Source organism: Chaetura pelagica, unplaced genomic scaffold, assembly GCF_000747805.2.
Source record: "Chaetura pelagica isolate M959 unplaced genomic scaffold, ChaPel_1.0 scaffold278, whole genome shotgun sequence".
NCBI classification, from domain to species: domain Eukaryota; kingdom Metazoa; phylum Chordata; class Aves; order Apodiformes; family Apodidae; genus Chaetura; species Chaetura pelagica.
The window spans coordinates 4,364,976-4,386,210 of record NW_009954497.1 but is presented as its reverse complement, the minus strand read 5'-3'; the positions used below and the strand labels follow the sequence as shown (position 1 = coordinate 4,386,210).

Genomic DNA, 21,235 nt, shown 5'->3' with positions numbered 1-21,235 from the left:
AGCACAAGCTACCTAGCAAATGTTTTCTGAGCTCAGATGGTCCTAGCAGCTCTTACCAGCTCTTCCAGTAGGTAGGAACTTGCATGCTACCCATATGTCACAACTAATTACTGCTAATGCCATCCATTATTGGTTCCTCTGTACTAAAAAGTGTCAGTGACTCAAACCAATTGCTCCCACACATGAAGAATCCATTCCAGCATGTAAACTATCAAGCAAGATTTGGAGCCAAGCCCTATGGTACGACTCTGCTCTGTTGGACCTGACTTGTTACTACCAGACAAAAGCCATTTGGCTGTTCACAAGATGGCTGGATTATGAACATTCATAATTGTGCTGGAGCTAAAGAAATACAAAAGTGCCTATTCCTGCCAAATCCAGGAACATACACACACTAGTAACAGACTCAAATGCAAGGACATTTGTTAACTGAAATTATGTACTAAAAACACTGATCAATCTACCGTGAACTCAATTACAAACTTCAAAGCAGAAGAATTGTTATATCATTTCTACTAAACATCTAGTATCTCAAAAATGCCTTACGGTACATTTAGCCTCAATTCATTAAGAAAAATGTAACATTATTTACCTATGCTGTCACAGTTTGAAACAATGGCTACAGATGTTGGAAAGCATGTGACTGATACTTTATAACGCAAAAGTACACATTACCAATGGTGAGGGTACTGTCCTTGGAAACACAACCATTCCTCTCAGCAAAGGTAATATTTTTTAAGGTAAGTCTACAGGCACAGATGCCGTAGAGCTTAGAACTGGAATTTATTGCTTGCTCTGCCATTCTCAAAGTTTTTGGCTCAAGTGAACCTTTTCCCCTCTCCCTCTTTGCAAAACAAGCCAGGGCTCTGGTTGCCTTCAGAATTTATAGTGAGAGGCTTTTCTGTTGTGGATTTCTATTCTGGCTGAGAATGTGACAGTCTCATACTGCTCTAATTCTCTCATGCTAGAGCACTCTGGAAGGCAGGCCATTCCCAAATCTTCTTAAAGATGGTGGGCTTCAAACTCCTAAGAGAATATAAGCTGTTCCACATTGTCATCTATTATGGTGCCTAATCTGGGGACACCTGTGCATCCAGTGGAAGTTTTATTTCCAGATTAGGTATCTAGTTTCCTACAGAACCTAAAATAGAAAATGGACTATCACCAATGTGTATATATATATATATATAAATGTATGTATGTATGTATGGGTTTTGGTTTTTGGTTTTTTTTTGAGCTAATAGACGAGGTAGCAGGCAATACCAATGGATGTTATTTTGTTTATCCCAGCCTCTCATTTTGAATTGCACAGAATAATCAATATTTCCATGAAGTATCAAAATCCTGTCCCACATTCAGAATCTTAAAACAACTCTTTCACAAATAAAGACAAGATATCTCTTTCAAAATCTACCTGGTGGCAATAGAAGGAGCAGAAGCAGAGCAGGGACTGGAAGCTAGGTTGCTTCCATTCCAAATTATAGTGTGACTACCACAGTTATCTTTAAGAATACTAATCTCTTAATAAAGAGATTACAAGATTTCCTACAAGCTGATGTAACTCGAATAGGATGGACCAAGGGAGCTCCACTACAGAACACCCTCTGCACTTTCCAGTGCTTAGTGATTGCAAACTCTATTTCACAAAGTTTAAAATTTTCAATACTGGCTTAATATTTTTTTATTTATTTTTTTTTTGGTCACGTGCTTAGTAAGGTAGACAGCTCTTCTTCAACCTGACAATGTACAAATCTTCAGATAGAGCAGGATTTTTAATGTAATCTTCAGCAACTTGGGCAGTTGCCTATATGTTAGGTAGATCTTGAATGCTTGAATTTCTGCGCGAAACTGGTAGCTGCATCTTCCTTTTAAGATGAGATACAACTAATTTTGGAAATTCTGCTTGGTATTTCTCATTATGCAGAACTCTATCGAAGTTATTATGCAGGTTTTAAGAGGTAAAGAACATAACAAGATCTTTCTCTCAGAATTGGCTTGTCAGAGGCTGAAAATTGTTGAAAAAACATCAGGAAATGCTCTTGAGCATCAACTAATAAAATCTAAATCAAAACATTCATCTACTCTGTTGTGGATACCCAAGGAGTATAAAATAATAATAATAAAAAAGGAACAAGGCCTGATGCATAATAAACCAAAATATAAAAATAAATTTAAAATCAGATATCAAAGGCCTTGCCAGTACAATTTTCATTAACTGCCTTTTGAGATCTCATATTTTAAGGTATGGCTTGGGCAGAGTTTTTACAAAAATATCAACTTATAAAATCTGAAAGGAATGGAAGAAGTGATTTCTCCTCCTCTGTTCTCAGCCACCTTTGTTTAACTCTGTAAAACTCAGATCCAAATTTCTTGCTTCTCCGAAGGGGACTCATCCCTAGTCTACTGGTCCTCTCAAAGGATCCTTCTTACTTGTTCCTGAAAAATTGTATGGTAAAAAATTAGTACTTCTGGTACTGCTGTACTTTAAAAGAGCAGGAGCTTATCCCATCTTCAATACCCTTCCCTCTCACACAGTCTTGGACAATCCAGACTAGGAAAGACTGATCAAGAAAGCAATGGAGCAACTCCATTCAGTGCCTTGCATAAAGCCATCAACTGAACTTCAGCTCTCAAGTGCACTTTTTGGAACTTGCATCAGACTTCTATGGAACATGCATCAGACCAACCCCCACCTCACTACAAAGTCTTTTCATGTAGATGTAGAGAGCTGCATCATCTCCCCTTAGCCTCCTTTTTTTCCAGCTAAACGAATCCAGTTCCCTCAGCTGCCCCTCGTAAGAATTGTGTTCTAGACCTTTCATCAGCTTCATTGCCCTAAACATAGTATTTGAGATGCAGCCTCACCAGTGCTGAGTACAGGGGGACAATCACTTCCCTAGTCCTGCTGGCCACACTTTCCGATACAAGCCAGGATGCAGTTGACCCCAGCTTCATGTTCCTCTCTGTACTGTATCCAGCATTTACGCCTGTGAGATCATACACTAATGCAGAAATCTAATGCAAATTACAATTAAGCCAGCCAAAAAAAAGAGCACTCTGTAGCCAAATCTGCCCCCTGAACTGTCTTTCCACGTGATCACTGGTGCAAGGAAGAAGGCAGGGATAACATATGGTGGGGAGGGCAAAGAGGAGGCTGGGATCATGCAGCTGCCCAGATTAAGAGTGATTCCATTTGTCATGGAATGGTATCTGTTAGTGTTTGCAATCTAAAGCATACAAATAAAAGCATAAAAAGATTCTAGAGCTCCATTTTCTACTCAGTTTTTTCCCTGCAATAATATCACTTTTTAGTTTCTCTGTTTTGGTAGTACCTGGTTAAGAGGGAGTGTAATCCTGGGCAAATGTGCATGAACTGCTCAGCAAGTAACAGCTGTACATGTGACCTAGTGATTAGATCCTATCTTAGCACAATGACTTTCTATTCTCCAATTTCACTAGTAACATTCAAGAAATATTAGTTGAGTTAGCTGATATATAATTTATTTTTTTTTAAATCCCATTGTGACATGGACAGACTTCTCTTCATAACTGCCCTGGCCAGCAGTGAAAAAACAAAGAACATTCCTTGCATATATATATATATATATATATGTATGTATGTGTGTGTGTATATATAAGAAAAAATATTGATGAAAAGATAGTATTGGGAAAAAAGCAAATAGCAAATGAATGAAGCAATGTAAAAATGAAGAAAGGAAATCCATTGGCATGTCTGAAAAAGCATTATCACTGTCAGCTAAAATAAGATCATAATTAGTAAGGGATTCTCATTCTGTACACGTAACAAATGATACAACAACCTGCTAATTGGAGACACTAGTATTCAAATGTTACTGACAAACAAAGACTGGTACATAATTATGTGCAAGGAGTGGGAGGATTACAAGAAATGTTTCAATCTAGTAGACTGAACCACAGCTGAGAAAAGGCCAAATCAATAACCTTGAAAACAAGCATTAATAAGCTACTGTCACAGCACAAGGAGGATAAAGGTTTGTTTACACAGTGAGGCAATTCTTGCCTATAGGCAGACCTGCCTTTCACAAAAGAGTGATATACATGCATGGATAGTATTTATATACATATGTATAAGTGAAATACAGCTTTAAGATTAACTATAGAGAAGCAAGATTTCACACCCTAGGACTGCATGTTACAAAAAAAAGTCCTATAAAAATAACAATAATTTGTAGCCTATTTAGTAATAATTTTGACAACATGAGCTGGGATAACTTACATGTTGTTGATTTTTTGAAATTACAACTACACATTTTTTAATTACGACTACAGAAAACAAATGCTCAGATCTGGCTTCTGGTGCCTACGCTGCTATTAATAATCGTTAGTTGCCCCCAAGAGACAGAAACAGCAAGAGACCTTATCTAACAGTGATGCTGTAAAAAGAAATTCATTAATACTGTATTTGCAGAGCACTCAGATACCACAGTGAGAAAGAGCACGGAAAAAGCCTATGAGGAAATTAATCATTCTGCATTCGGTGCAGGACCTGGCAGATATGCAATAAAGAAAAACTGGAGATACATTAAATATGAAGATTTTAGATTTTAGCCATTACCAGCAGAAATAATATCTCCTGAATGAGCATAATCCGCCTTAGGCATTAAATGTTTGACATGTTCTCATTCAATACAAAGGAAAAAGTTCTGATTAATGTGGTGAGATTACAGCAAGTACCAGCCAGATAATCTACGCAAAATATAGAATATGATCATGTAATTAAAGTCTATTATAAATATATGTTCCAGGACTAGTACTTCCTCATTTCCACATGCTTAATTTTGCAACTAAACAACACTACTGTAGTGGAGCAATCACTAGCAAATGTACAATATCTCAGCCCCCACAGCTCTAGGGGAGTCATGTGTTGTTAACATAGTAAATCAATCCATGTTTCACATCGCAGCTGCTGGACTTGGACTGCTTCTGTAATCAAGCTACCTGGTTTTACAGCTAGCTCAAGAGAGTTAGGATAACAAAGACATGACAAAAACAGGCTTAACACTGGCAACAAACCTGCAGGGTCACAGCTAGCTCAGATACCTGCACTAACATTGCAACTCTAAACTACTGATTTTATTTTACTGTATGTAAGTTCAGTTTTGCACTCTCAGTCACTTAAGTTACGCTTTATCTTACCCCATCAGCTCAAATCTGAAGCCAGACGTCAACTTTCTCCTCTGTTGATCAGTAGGTATGGCTGCTATAGAGAAAGGAAGCATAGAAAGGACTCTAGGATGTATCCCTGGGTTGGAAAAGGTCTATCAAAGCTGCTTTCTACTGTACTTCAGAAATTGGGAAAAGAGGTAAGAAGGCTCCATGCATTCCTGTCCAGAAAAATGAGGTATGTGCTAGAATTATCCGACTGGCAGAAGCAGTCTCAACAGCTGTGCTGAGATGCAGCAGTTCTGTAACATACCACATTCCTATAAAAAACACCCAACAAACAACAACAACAACAACAAAACACTGCATGAGACAATATGGATGATCAAGTTGAGTTCTTCAAGCAACCACTATGTCACTGTGGTGAGACTGAGACTTTTACCTGGGCTACTTCAGGGGCACGCTACCTGAGATGGGGAGTGAGGTAGGTATGGGCTAAGAAGCTGCAGCATCCCTAAAGGTTCCTGGCCAGTATATCAACAGGTACATCCTGGGCCTGGCACCCAAATTATCCCACACAGCACGGGGGCACAGCTAAGGGTTTTTGATGATCAAGTCTGCTGAAAAGGAAGGCAAGGCTCTTCCATCATCTTTGTGCAATAGCAACTGTCCCTCACATTTAGCAGGACAGTCCACTGCACGGAGACAGTCTGACTCGGACACACAATCTGCTTTGGAAAGAAGAGATGAGGTCATGCTCACCCAGCAAGGTGAAGGCAGACTCAGGAACACCTGCAACTCCCTAAGCCCCACGAGCTATGTAAGTGCTTTCTTTCCATGCTACTGCCCATGGTTTGGGCTCCAAGCATATTTTTTGCTTAGGAACAATCTGCTCAGTTTATTAGCTGGTGAACCAAAGAGTAGTGCATGGACTCTCTCCTGCCTAATACAGACAGACTCCCAAGTGGGAGTTTGGGTCTGTTCCACTAAATATATTCTGCTTCTCCGTCTTGAGAAGCTTGACAACCTGGTTGAACTACCTTTCCCACAAAAGGAACATTTTTAACAAAAACCTATGTGGCATGCTTTCTAAGGCAAATCTGACTAGTTGCAAGGAAAGTAAATGAATCTATTAATAACATGTCCAAATGATGATAAACAGTTCCCTTTCAGAGATCAATTCTGACTGACTTCAGAAGATGCAGGTGGCCAGTCCCTCACAAACAAAGGCATTTATTATTTTACTACCAAAATCTTCCACATCAGCATAGCAAAGCTTAATGACATGTTTGTCCGCAGCTAAGACAAAGGTAACAGTAATATTTTTTTTCTCCAACAGATGTGAAAAAGGCTAATACAGGTAGGTTTTCCTTTTACTGTGCTACTAATATTACTGAACTAATGGAAACTGGGGTAGTCTTTTTTTAAGGTAGCCTACCTGTTAGCTTCTCTTCGACACAAGCAGAACATAGCATGAATCTTCTGTTCATACAAGGTCTGTTCATTTCAACATAAAATTAAGACAACTAAATCTGGGTGTATGTTGAACCTAAATGATCTCTATTCAGGAAAACAGAGACAAATACCGATTCACCCAGCCTTCCTGGAGATAAAACATAAATGCCAAAACTAAATGCATATGAAAGATTTCATGACAAATCTGCCAACCAACACAATAATCATCAGGATCTTCTAACAAAAATACCCGAATTTCTAGAAGTGAGCAAATAAAAAAATGTAATGTTAAAAAAATCATAGTGAGAAGATCAAGAAGTTATAATATTGATCTTTGAAAAAGGTCAACGATCCATACAATTAAAGGGTTCAAATATAATGACAGCAAAGCTCACAAGAATTACTATATAAAAGCCACTTCCTCCAATTCTTCGTATCACAGAGTACTCAAATATATTAATCACTTAATTTGAATAATCTAACATTTCCTGTATTAGAAATCAAACAAGACATTACGGAAACTAACAGCGAGACCTAGACAGGCTGGAGAGTTGATCAGGGAGAAACCTGATGAAATTCAACAAGGGCAAATGTAGAGTCTTGCATCTGGGAAGAACAACCCCATGTACCAGTACAGGCAGGAGGCTGACCTGCTGGAGAGCAGTGCAGGAGAAAAGTACCTGGGGGTCCTGGTGAACAGGAGGATGACTATGAGCCAGCAATGGGCCCTTGTGGCCAAGAAGACCAATGGCATCCTGGGGTGTATTAGAAAGGGTGTGGTTAGTAGGTCAAGGGAGTTTCTCCTCCCACTCTATTCTGCCTTCTTGAGGCCTCATCTGGAATATTGTGTCCAGTTCTGGGGCTCTCAGTTCAAGAAGGACAGGGAACTGCTTGAAAGAGTCCAGTGCAGAGCCACAAAGATGATTAAGGGAGTGGAATATTTCCCTTATGAGGAAAGGCTGAGGGAGCTGGGTCTCATTAGCTTGGAGAAGAGGAGACTGAGGGGTGGCCTCATCCATGTTTACAGATATGTTAAGGGCAAGTGCCAGGAGGACGGAGCCAGGCTTTTTTCAGTGATGTTTAGTGATAGGACAAGGGGCAATGGGTGCAAACTGGAGCATAGGAGGTTCCATGTAAACATCAGAAAAAAAACTTTTTTACTGTGAGTGTGACAGAGCACTGGAACAGGCTGCCCAGAGAGGTTGTGGAGTCTCCTTTGCTGGAGACATTCAAAACCCACCTGGACACGTTCCTGTGTGATGTGCTCTAGGTGATCCTGCTCTGGCAGGGGGGCTTGGACTAGATGATCTTTTGAGGTCCCTTCCAACCCCTAAGATTCTGTGATTCTGTGAAACTGAAGCTAGTAAAATAGTAAAAGCCTGTGTTCTATTTGCTTGCTTGTTCAAAAAGCTCAAAAGTCTGATAAATTCCCACATAAATTGAAGGAAGTGTTAACGACAAACACTGCTCCCTTTACTAGCTAAATTTTTTGCTCACCTTTTTTTTGAAAGGGGATGGGTTTTGGTATTTTTTGTTCTCAATAAATACAGATAAAATGTCTATTGCCAGGTACATCAATATAAATGTATCAGCTATAGCTCTCATCTCCAATGACTCATGGAAACTTGGAACATTAGAAAAAGTGGTTTCTTTTCCCTGTGCTTCTAAGACAGTTTCACTGACATTGATATAAAATACCTACCTCTTTTTCAAAACACAATTCCTTGCTTCACAGATGTCTGACAAAGCTGATGTAGTCTTACTGGTTATGAAAGGATTGATATCATTTCTGGTTATGTAACAGAAATAATCAAAGCCCTGAAACAGGCAGTGTTGTGAATTGACAAGTGTCTGTAGTCATTACATTTAAATAACATGTCAGTCTTGATCAAAATAGGAGCTCTTTAAGGGACCAGGACTTCCATTATTAAGGTTCGTTTATTTGCCCAGTGAGGAGATTACAAAGAGTTTATGCAAATTGATTTTTGTTGGAAAAGGGTGTTCTTTATTCTTTACCATAAACAGATATTATGTTAGTGTGCTGCTACACACAGCAGCTGCTTTGCTTAATTAGTTTTTTAGAATTCCCTTTGTGTTCCATATAGTAACCTTTGTCAAAAAATATCACCAAAGTATATAGGTTCTTTTTGCTGCTTGAAAAATTTATCCCACCTTTAAAATAATTTTTGTCATATTATATAGATAATTAACATTATTATTCAAGAAAAATGTGTTTAAGACTGCTAATTTCTAATTTCTTTCAGAATTTCTTCAAGTTTCTCTATTTTTTCACACAGTTTTACATAAAACAAGTTTAGTCACATAGTGCCAGTGTGTAAACCCTCTTTGGATGGGGATTTTAAGCCACAAAACGATGATTAGGAAAGCAGGTACCTAAGAAACACACACAGCACAGATAACCTTGTCAGTTAGCTAAATTTGATTGACTGTCTGTTTTCCAGTGCTTTAGAATCATCAGTACCACAGACATGATATTTTATTTGTGAAGGACCAGGTATTCACGGATCGTGACATTATTTATTTACCTCAAAAGAGGAAACTATCATGTCCCACAAGGTATGACAGTAGTCTGTCGGGTTACAGTACCTACGATAGAATGCTATAGTGAGTTTAAACATCTATTTAATCATGTAAACATCTATTTAATCACTGTGTCACCTTTTAAACTGCTCGCAAACTGCAGACATCAACTACAGGAACAGTTTCAGATCTTTCATAACTACCAACCAGAGAAAGCTGAAGGATTATAGGGTAAGAGTTCTAAACCAATAATGTGCATTTTATATATATAATTTGAGTCTGCCTTTTAAGTAAAAAGAATCTTATGTAGCAGTCAATGATGTAACAACAGTTACGCAATAACCTTGGTCTTACCCTTTGTTTTCAAGTCGTTCAATACCTTTGATTCCATGGGCAGTATATCACTCACTAGTTTTATCTCAATATTTTGGGATGCCAGTTCCAGCAGTTTTTCAAAAAGACGCTGACCCTGGGAAGAACATGAAAAGAAAGCAGCACTTGTAAGACACAAATTTGTTCAAAAAGTGTATAAAAAAATTTAAGACACATGTTGAAACGAAGATATATGGCGCAACAGCTGCATAAATATGTTCCTAGATATGGTTAAATCTATCCTAAAGGTAGCAACCCAAACAAACAGCAAGTCAAGGAGTGTTTTTACCTCACATTCACCATGCATTCTCATGTCAGCAGTTGTGTTTGTTTTTAAGGAGAAGGGGGGCAGATGTTACCAGAGGTAAAGAATGAGATAACAGCATGGAGGGGTTGGATGGTGCACACAAAGTTTTGCGGCAGCTCTGTCATGATCCTGGGATAACAGAGGGACACTGACCCTGGGTGCCTGGTCCCCACCTGAGAGTCTGTCTCCTGCAATTGCTGTGGACCAGCACTGCTAGATTCTAACCAAAACTGGGACCTACAATACTGTGCTGTTACCTGCTCTGTTCCCAGTCCATGTCCTGCCTCCCAGCTCCCCTGGGCTGACAGGCTTCTGACATGCCAAAGCTCAGGCAGCTGTTTGCCCCACTTCTTTGGGGTTCACTAACTGGACACATCACCAGTTCTGAGTTTCATCTTACCTTTGCAAAAAGCAAGCGGGAACTATTAAGGACTAAAAGGCTGTGTGACAGTAATTAATTATCTATAGCTATATCTGTACAATCTTCTCATCAGAAAGGTTCTATGTGTTGATTTAATTTACTAGGTAGAAACACAGAGGCACACAGCTCTTGCTTGGGTTATCTGTAAGAACGGATTTTGAGTAGAAGCATAGGAGCGCCATAGTATACAAAAATGAACAGCTGTAACATACAAAAACAAATATGGAAAAAACACTCATAAATTTGATGAAAAGTTATTTACGATATCAAGATTAATTAATGCATTAACTGTTCTGCTTAGTAAATGCTTAGAAAGTTAATGTCTAAAGCTGAAAAAATAGTCCAAGGGGATGGCTCTACATATTTTTTCCCCAAGATTATTAGCTTTGAACATCATTGCCACTTGACTTCTACCTGCAAATGTTTTTATTTACATAAAATTTATGAAAGCTTTGATAAACAAACCTGGACTTTCTGTTTTAAATTCTGTTTGGACAAAAAAAGAACATGGCAAATTTCCCAAGTTTTACCCGATCTTATTATGCACCATGTGACCAACACAGCAGACCACTTAGCTGCCACTGACAGGCCATGCTGCTAGCTGAATGCCCCATCCTATGGGTGAATACATCACTTGAAGTACAGTCCTCCATTCCAGTCAAGACATCTCTGAAAATACCATCCTTTTCCCATCAAGGACATCACAACCTATGCATTTATAATATATATTTTTGTCCAAATACATTCATAAACCTCAAATTGCTAAAACATGAAAGCTTCCCAAATAGTGATGGTCAAGTCAAGGACTGCACTCACCACAAATACAGGTGATTATACAGGTTTCTATACAGGCATATAAAAAACCACCACCCAGTGCCAAAACTGGAAAGAATTCCCTCCCTCTCATCTCTTTCTGCATTATCCCTCAGCAAGCACTCATATGCTCAAAGCTTAGCCTAGACTCTCGAAACAACTATGAGAAATTCACAATTTATTTTTATAATCTGTATGCACTATACTGCAATAGGTACTAGAAACTCTTCTTTCATTATTGAAGAACCTGACCTTCTTCCCCATTAATGTTAATCTGAAACTCAGTTTCTATTCTCTCTGACATGTTTACTTGCAATTTTACTGTTTTGTTCCACAAAAAGGAAAGAAAGGCAGGACAGAAGGTCTGAATAGTTTTGTCACTGCTGTCAGCATTTTGAAATGCTTCTGTTGAATACAAACCTTCATGCTGTCATTCAGACCACGTTCCCCTTTGCAAGACAACACCAGGCTGCTGTGTGACTACGTGACAATGATCAGAATAATTTCTATATACCTGGCCTATGAGGACTGAGAAACAGTAGCAGCCAAGTGCTTTGAAACTGCAGTATGCTACCTTATACTACATCTGTTTTGACAAATAAAACCACCAGAAATCTGCTTATCCTGATAAAATATTCTCTTACACTTTTCACTGGGCTATTTTAAAAAACCTACCATAAGTGACAAAGTAGGATGTAAAAAGCATTTATCACATGAACAAATTGACATTCTCATGGTATCTGCTAACTACGATACATCTGAAACATCAATCCTAACTGTACCTGTCACAGCCACCCAGTGAATTTTATTTTTTTAAAAATACAGTTATTACCAAAAGGCCCTGAAATTGCCCCCAGAGCAATTTCTTAGCAGTCACTAGGCAGATGGATTCAGCCTGGCTGATTTCCCTTGCCTGCTGTTGTTTTCATCAGCAGGCATTCCTCATTAAAAATAAAACAGAGGAGATATGAACATGAAAATGTTGTATTTATTGAAGTACTCTAAAACTGAATTATTGGGTTCTTCATAAACTTAAGATTCCTACAGTTTAGGCAATACTTAGCTTTTTCTTCCCAGAGAGATAAAACTAGTTACTGCCAGAATTCTTTTCTGAATTTATTCTATATTATTCTACTAATATTTTCAGAAGTTGTCTTATGATCAAGCCTTTGGGTTTATCTATAAAGCATCACCAAAAATCATAGCATGCTGGCAAACCCAATAGAGCACATAAATCAATTTAACTTCTGCCATTTAATGCAGAACAGAGAAATTAAAATGTTCTGAACTTCTTGTAACTAAGTAGGTAGTGAAAAATGAAGGAATGTAAATTTTTGGTATTTGAAAAGTTTAAAAAATTATTTCATTTAAAAAACTTTTAAATTGCTTTGTTATGCCTCAGTCTGTACTAGCTGCACTGGGGAAATGCTATAACCTGAAGACATGTTTTTGTCAAGATGAGCATATGGAAAAGAAAATACACTGCAACATCTATAACTGATTGTAGCTGATTTCTGGTGGTAGCTGTTAGGTTTGGAGAAGTGCTCTTCTTTGTACTTATTTGCATTTTTTAATAGTTGTCAAGGAAGGGTATTTAAGTCCTGGCACTAACATTTGTTCTACCAGAAAAATCACTTAAGAACCTTGGGCAACGTGTCTCAGACTGACACAAGATGCAGTCAGAGGTTGCATTACAAAGCCGGGTAACACATCTCATGTATGTCAGCTGTCAAGGGAAGTGGGAGGCTTCTCCCATCAAGACATTTCAGGAGATGAACAATAGGTAGGTAAATAGAGATAGTCAGAATCATCTATTTTTGTGTGCTCGTTGTAAGAATCTGACGCAGATCATCCAAAGAGCCATCCAGTGAGAACCATGCCATAACTTAGAGCAGTACCAATAAACCATGATGGCATTAACTCTTACCTGTTAAACTTGAAATGAAATTTGTGAGGAAGGACTTGCTGGAACTATAGATGATGCCTTTAATTTAAAGTTTCTAAATGTGAGATGAGCCAGAGGAAACAAACTTTTAGAATAATGAAATTGGCACGATCTTTTGTTCACATCTCCCTTCACTGCAAATGAACTGAAAGCTACCTCAAAAATCATGTTTTCATTGTCCTCTGATGGCAACAGAAGTCACACATTCACATCCCGCAAACATCTCAAAGCCCCTGTGTGACAACTCTCACACTATCCCCCTGAATATTATTATTCTATTATATATAATAATATATTATTATTATTCCCCTGAATGACATCACTAAGTCATCAGAACACAAGGTTTTCTTCTAAATGAGAAAAGCAGGCACAGAAAGCCTACTCAGTATTTTGCCAAACAAATATTTCTCTACTTGATTGCTCAGGCTGTGGAAGCACACACAACACTGCAGCGTCATGTGTTTGCATTTGGGAGACTCCAATTTAACAAGACTCATGAACGCAGAGGGCTGAGCACAGCAGTTGTGACCTGGACAGCTCAGTCAGCAGTTACTTTTTACTTAGTTTTATAACAACAAAACATGAACAAGCAACTGTCAAGGACACTAGGTAATGCATCCACAAACAAAAATGAAGAAAAATGCAGCAAGAAATTCTGCAATTTTATATATGTATATGCATGTGCATATGTATAGATACATTTATGTCCAATATAAGTTTGGGCACAATACGTATACATGTGGATGATACATACATTAGGCATATATGTTTGCCTGTGTATAAAAAAATTACAGAATTTCCTGCTGTATTTTTTATTTCATCTGTATATTGGATATATATGTGTGTGTGCATATATATATATATATATTTTGGAAATTTATTAGATTACAATTATTTAAGCTCTTCTGAATTTTCACTATCACTTATAAGTGGAGAAAGCAGATGTAACAAGACACATTTTCCCTCCTCTCACACGCCAAGCTTTATGTACATTATTTGAGGCAGAGATTTGCTAAGAAAAGCTACATCTTTGCAATTTTTTTTAGCAATTAGACTGGCAAAAAACAGTACAGTGTTTTAGGATGAATAAAAAAAGCTTGACAGAAAGGTCTATACACTGTACAGCCCACATAGCTGTACAAATGAGGAAATGACTGCAATATTAATTACTTTTAAACGGAAGTAATTGCTTTTGTAAGGCTACTAGCAGGCGGAAATAGATCACTATAATAGAATATTATGAAATAAAGTTTCATTTTTCTGGCTTTAACAGTGCATTTGAGGATTAAAGAGCAAATCCAGTTCTTATACATCTCTTCTTCCTTACCATACTCTGAGATTCGGCAGTATCTTTAAGTTTTACTTTGCACGACAAGGTGGATTTGATACCTAACTACTGAAATCCCAATTTTCAGTTTGTTATTTTTGTCCTCTGTTTGGGATTTGTTAGGTTCTGCTGGTTTTGAAGCAAATGATTTGTTTAATTTTTTTCAGACAAAACATTTTTAAAAGATTCATGCACATACCAATTCACGTACATCCGGAAAACATCTAAGGCACTCTCTCTCTCAATACATCTGCTTGAATGACAGTACCCGGGCTTGAAGTTTCTTAGGCAATGCATTTAAATAAAGCTTAGCTTGATAAGTACATTGTGAAAAATAGTATAAATATTTTTATATTGAATAAACGTATTCACTAACTATATTCCAGTATCTATAATCATTCTAAAAGGAAGGGTTTGCATTACGTTTTATATTTGGCTGCTCACCTCAGATTTTCACTCTTAAGTGGACACAGAGCAGATTTATTCTGAAGAAAAGTTAATGTATGTTGTTCAATTAGACAAATGCCTCTTTCAAAAGAAACAGAATGCAGTTCATGACTTGAAAATACAGGCTATTTGCAGTACTATCTATCCTTATTTGCTTAGAATACCAGTCTCTGCCTATTATCTACCAGAAGGCATTTTTTACTACACAGTATCAACAAAACCAAAGAAGAAAGTGAAGAGTTTTTGACATAGTATAATAAAGTTGATTCCTCACAGTTACCCAGCTGTCATTTTTACCCTCTTTCATGTCAGCTGAGCAACTTCTTTCAAGAAATAATCCATTTGGTGGAAAAGAGGACATTCTCTCAGCCTATCAATTCTTAGAAATCTTAGTTTCACAAGTGGTACTAAGTGGAAACCTGCCCCTACCATATTTCTAAGAGGATTGCTCTCAAGAATAAATTGTTTGTTGGCTCAGCATGATTGTAATGCATGTCTGTCTCATTCATTATGATTATTCCTTTTTGCTTTTGTTCTTAATTGCAGGAGTCTCTAAGATCACTCCCTCCCAAGATTCATTTTGAAAAGGTAGGAGAAATCATCTGATACTACATTGTTCTTCATAAGTGTAATCCTACCCATTTGGCTGTGGAATTAATCCACATTTGCTCTTTTACTTCATCAGTTGCATCAAATAGAAAATAATTGTATAGACTTACGGATATTCAAAAGCTATGGAGGTGTTAATATAGGTACAATTTTGCACATTTCCTAAGATTACACAATGACATCCTTTCCTTTCAAATGGAAATGATATGAGTATGTGTCAAATGCGTTATCTAGTTCCAGTGTGCCAACACTCTCAGAAAACTATTGTAATGGCAGGAAAATATTTGTATGAAAATGGTTTTTTTAAACTACCAAAAGAAAAATTGGGTGTACACTGAAACACAGGAGGTTCCACATAAACATCAGAAAAAATTTCTTCACTGTGAGAGTGACAGAGCACTGGAACAGGCTGCCCAGAGAGGTTGTGGAGTCTCCTTCGCTGGAGACATTCAAACCTGACTGGATGGGTTCCTGTGTGATGTGCTCTAGGTGACCTTGCTCTGGCAGGGGAGTTGGACTAGATGATCTTTTGAGGTCCCTTCCAACCCCCTGTGATTCTGTGTGAAATAGGTTTGCAACAGGGAATGGCTGTGGTTCTAACAATTTATTAGTGAAACAAGAACAGATTGTTAAAAGTCCCGTCCCTTTTGTTTGGCTAGAACATACCTGGCATGCTGATGGATGACTGTGATTGAGGTCCCACTGGGAAGATACTATGTCAACAGACTTTTCAGCCATATTAAGTAAATTCATCCAGCCTTGGAAAAGAGACAAATGGGATGGTGCACTGTCTGAATAGTTGATCCCTTCAGGAATATTTTCCACAAGAGCAACCCTGAGAATAGATAAGGAAAAAATAACCACTTAACAAAAGAACTTTTCCTTATTAAAAGCTCCAAGTTCTAAAGAATGTCAGGTTTTGGGCCTGTGATTCAACATCTGCTCCCAGAGGCTGTCAGCAGTGACACCCCACAGCTCTGCATTTGCTGACTGTCATGGTCTGCATTTCCCAAACCAACACAGTGCGGAAATGACCTACTGTTAATGCAGCAAAGTCAATTAAGCTTTTGGAGATTTACAAAATTAGCTTAAACATGGAAAAACTTACTTCTTATAACACTGTGAGAATTATTCTTTACGGTGAGGACAGGAAGAATGAAACTATCTTTTCTTTCTTTGCCACTCTTACCTTTGCATTTAGATTCTTCTCCCTAAGCAATGTGGCAGATGTATACTCTCTCCTATTGTCTCAGGTCTGCTTATACAGCCGATATTTTATTACATTGCAGAATATCTGAATTCTCCCTGTCCAACTGCACTAGCTGCCTATATTTTTTTTTGCTTTTTTTTACCTTTGTAAGGCGCTAACTGAGATCCAATGGTTGTGAAAAGAAGAATGATGCCCTTTTAATTTCCTGTTCTTTTTGGAAATCTCCTTATAATGCTTGCAAATTACATTACATACATTCACGTGGCTCCAAGAAGCTAAAAAAACATTGTAATAAACTGAGAGTCCAAAACATGCTACTCTGCTTCAAGGAAACAATGCATTTCATTCAGCATATTGCCTCATTGCCAGATTTCCTCAAATTGCAGCAGGTAAAGCTTGTCTCTACACTCAGCAGAGGAATATAAAAAAAAAAAGTCAATCAAACAAGCTTCCCCATTCTGTGATTATGTAAAAAGATTAAATTTGCAACTTCTTTAAGTGGCACATTTATAAGTATCCCAAACATTTGCCACTTTTTCTGTGTATCAAACAAACCAAATTTAGGGACACTGTAGTAGGGACTTGAATACTCCTTTTTTATTTTATCCAAGTACCTAAAGTATTTCCAGACTGTTTCTATACCTATTAATAGCACTAATTATGAAATCCAGCAATATATTATTTTAAACTTTTTTTAAAAAGTAAATAATTAATAAAAACTTCTAGCATAAATGAAAACTGCAGAGTCTTTGACTGTTAAAAAACAGATTACTGTAGTATCTTCTATTAATTCAGTTCATCCCACAGGGTCACATCGAAACTTTTACAGATATTTCAGAATATCAAACATGTTTGTGAAGGTAACCCATTAAAAGACTAAAGATTAGTACTAGTAGAAGGGTAAAAAAACAAGGCAGGAATTGTGAAAAAGTAAACCTGTGATAACCATCACATTCTTACTCTTGGCTTGGCAAAAAACTCTCCCCAAACCAAGAATCGCAGCTCCTATTTCATTAAACATTCACGTATGTTTTCTCAACCCCTAAAATGAAGGGGCTCTCTCATCCCCCAACAAGATACATATCACTAAGCTACAGGTACTGATGATGCTCTCCACAATATTCTTTGAACACACTATTTAACATTAAACTTAACTGCATTACAGTAATGGAGTTGTAAGAGTTAGTACTGTAAAATGTTAAAAACGCAACTTGGTTTTTTTAATGTCTTCAAAGTATACTTTATTCTAAAACATTCTACCTACCTTGTTTTCAAACCTGTAAAAATAACTACTGTTGTAAACATTTAGCGCTCTTATTAGTCTATTAGCAATGCCACAATTTCCAAAAGAAACTATATCCTCCTACAGAACTTAATAAAACTTTTGTTAGATTTCTGGCTTAGAAAGCCTGGTTAGTTCTTTTTCAATAGTTAAGATTACTTATCATATTGAGGCTCTTAGCAATGTCCATGTTCCCAGAGCTGTTTTATGGGGAGCTGTAGGATGGCCGCCTTCAAAGAGCAAGAAACTGAAGCACAGAAGATTAAGTAATCTCTACAAAGACATAAAAAAGCTCCCAACAATACAGTAGCAAAGATGAGAAATGAGTTTGTGCTTGTTCATCCTCTTCCATCCCCTACCCAGTCACACATTCTCCTAACACTTTCTTCACACCAAATGATTATTCAAAAAATTATCTATCAAACGTGGTTCTGATTTATTTAAAAGTGCACATCACTATGTTAACACACAAGGTGACTAACACTTCTGAACATTAGAACATTGCCTGACATACACAGTTTACTGGTTAAACCTATGCAAATTAATATACAGAAGTCCACAAAATCTCTGATAGGACTGAATCTGTCACAGTCACTTCCAGTGGCTTGTAGTGGTGTTTCCCATGGGCTGTACTGAACTGCTGTCTCAGTGGAAAGCATTAGCATACCTTCCATTCTTCCTATCTTTGTCTTTAGCAAGTTGAAAGCTGCCAAAATAGTAACACTGTCAGAGTCATGGAGGGCTGAAATGATCTAGAGATCATGCAGCTCAGCTTCCCTTGTCAAAGCAAGGTCAATGACAGCAGGTTCATCAGGACATTGTCCAGGCAGGTTTTTAATATCTCCAATACCTCCAAGACCAAGAGGCTTAACATTATGTTTGAGATGAGGGCCCTGATCCAGCTGAACACATACATGCTTATTTCTGAGGCATTGACTTCCTGTTATTTAGGCCTGACATAGGGGAAAATGCTGTATTTATGTACTACAAAACCAGATTCCTGAAGTTGCTGGAAACTATACCTTAAAGTGTAATGCAGGAAGAGATGTGGCTGTGCGTAATTTTTCTATAGATACATTTGGGTACAAGTACCACCCAGTTATGAAAAAAAGTTGGGCTCTTCCTCCTGTTCCACAGGTTAAAACCACTGACTTATTCAAAGAAAGCAGCAAAGCAAATTTCCTGGGTAACAGGATATTATTTTCCCTCATAAAAGGAGTCTTCTCAGAGATAAGATGTGTCTTGGTAAGGAAGTTTTTCTTGACTGTTGGGCTGAGCTTGCTCTTCACCAGCAGATGAGCTCCCCACTTTTCAATCTGCGTGCCATTCAGTAGGCTATATCTCTAGCACTAAATAAGGGATGTGACTTCACAGCTCCTGCCATTTTATAATTTGGGTTTTCTTATGTAATAGAAGTCAAAATCTTTCCAGTCAGTGAAACAGTAATTCAGAATAGATATTATCTGTTAATATATTTCCTAGTCTTTTGTTTAACCAAATAGCAAGTACTGTGTATTCTTTAGCAGGCAAAGACATTTCATCTAGCTAGGGCACTAATTAACATGTTGCTTTCAGGGTTTAGACCTCCCTTCAATAATTAACTGTATCTGCTTAGAAGTAAAAAAAAAAAAAAGTCAACCTTCAAGTTTCTAAACTGAATCACTTTCCTTTCATAATCTTCCCTCTTTAATTGGCACAACAACAAAGTTCCAGTGCTTAATGAAGGAGAGTTTTGTTAAAACTTCTGTGTAAAAGTTTGAGTTTGCAAGCCCCAATTCCATCCAAGTTATCACTCATTTTTCTTCCAATATGTCACACAAAGAGGTTTTCAAAATATGGCTTAACAAAAACTTCCAGAAGAGAAGGTCACTTACAGACCTTGACATTGTAACATAATATATTCTGCAAAAATGGCATATTAACTAAGCAAAACAGAACACATTTAACATGGTGATTAAAACAGACTTTTTCTTTGCTCAAAATCATTAGCAGGTAACCTTACACCTGTTGGATGAGCTGTCCTTCCCTTCTCCAATCTCCTGGTGCTCTGCGCATTTCATCTGATTAATGCCAACATAGCTTAGCCTCTTCAGGTATGTAGCTGAATGTTCTCAAAACTACTTCACACTGCCTGAGAAACCTGAAAGTAATACTGCATGATTTCTGTGAAGCTACAGAGTGACAAAGGTCAAAGCTGAGATTCAACCTCTTCTAAGCTAACAGAATTTGGTAAGCAGTATAATGGTATTTGATGCCTACCAGAGAATAGACCTACACCTCAATAATAAGACTCTTTTGAGCTCAGCTACATGACTTGTATTTAGCAACTCCAAGTGAATTTTGTCCCATGCTATGGATTCTTCTTCATCTTTGACAGTTCTTTGGTCAGAAAGCAAAGGGGTTTTTTTCTGATCTTGCACCATTTTTTTTTTCTTTGAAGAACAGAGATACTCTTATATTAGCATCTGGGTTAATTAGAATACAAAAGGGGTTAGGGGAGTGAAATTAGGCAAACAAAGGCTATAGGTATGTCCCTTGAGTGAACCATGGACTATTGTTTATTGGCAAAAATGCATGGCTCTGTTGAAAAGAATAACAGGAAAATTGCTTTGATAATTCAAACTTCAAACTGTATTAAAATAAGCTGTAGAACATTATTCACTGCAGTTTGTCTCAATTCAGAGTCATACACTAAAAGAAAATCCAGGTCATATGAACTTGAGTGTTTCTACAATATCTGAATTTACCTACCATAAAAGGGAAGTAACACAATAAGAAAACACTGCAATGATTTGTATTAGTCAATAAAGAAATAAAAGTTGAGCAAAGGCTGTCTTTGTCGTAAGACAAGGGAGAGGAAAAAACAAAACAAACAAAAAAAAAGGAGGACTGAGAAAGATGTATGAGTCCGTCCCCACGCCAAGGTCCTAATTACAGATACCCGCCTGTGACCTTTCTCTTATTCAGAAGCCCTGGAACCACCAAATCCTGTCCTAAATAACTGCAGTTCCTTACAGAGTTCCAGCTCCTATTTTGTTATAACCCCAGAGTCTTAATGTCCATTCAAAACCTACCATCCTTCTCAGATGAGTGCTTTCAACTTAGACTTTCACCATGTCACCTTCTACATCGTATCACTCCCACCACTCTTCTCCTTCAGATCTACTCATTAGCTGTCATGCTTGCCAAGACCAACTTCTCTTTAGCTGCTCAACAGAACCAGAACTTCAGCTCTTTGTTTCTGAAAGTGATTAAGAAACGTCTTCTAGACAGCATATAATTACTATTTCAAAACATGAAGAACAAACTCTTCTGGGTTAAGAAAATTAGTGTCTTAAAAAAAGAGAAAGTGTGGCACAAC

At 37.6% G+C, this 21,235-nt stretch overlaps 1 protein-coding gene across 2 annotated transcripts in view; it reads right to left on the bottom strand.

Moving 5' to 3' along the window:
• PLD5 (phospholipase D family, member 5) overlaps positions 1-21,235 on the bottom strand; it is a 173,664-nt gene that overhangs the window by 50,399 nt on the left and 102,030 nt on the right. For both annotated transcript variants that reach the window (XM_010004592.1, XM_010004593.1), the window contains 2 exons: positions 16,049-16,217; positions 9,496-9,610 (listed from right to left, as the gene is read on the bottom strand). In XM_010004592.1, coding sequence (XP_010002894.1) covers positions 9,496-9,610; positions 16,049-16,217 — 284 coding nt within the window. The remainder of the gene's footprint in view (positions 1-9,495; positions 9,611-16,048; positions 16,218-21,235) is intronic.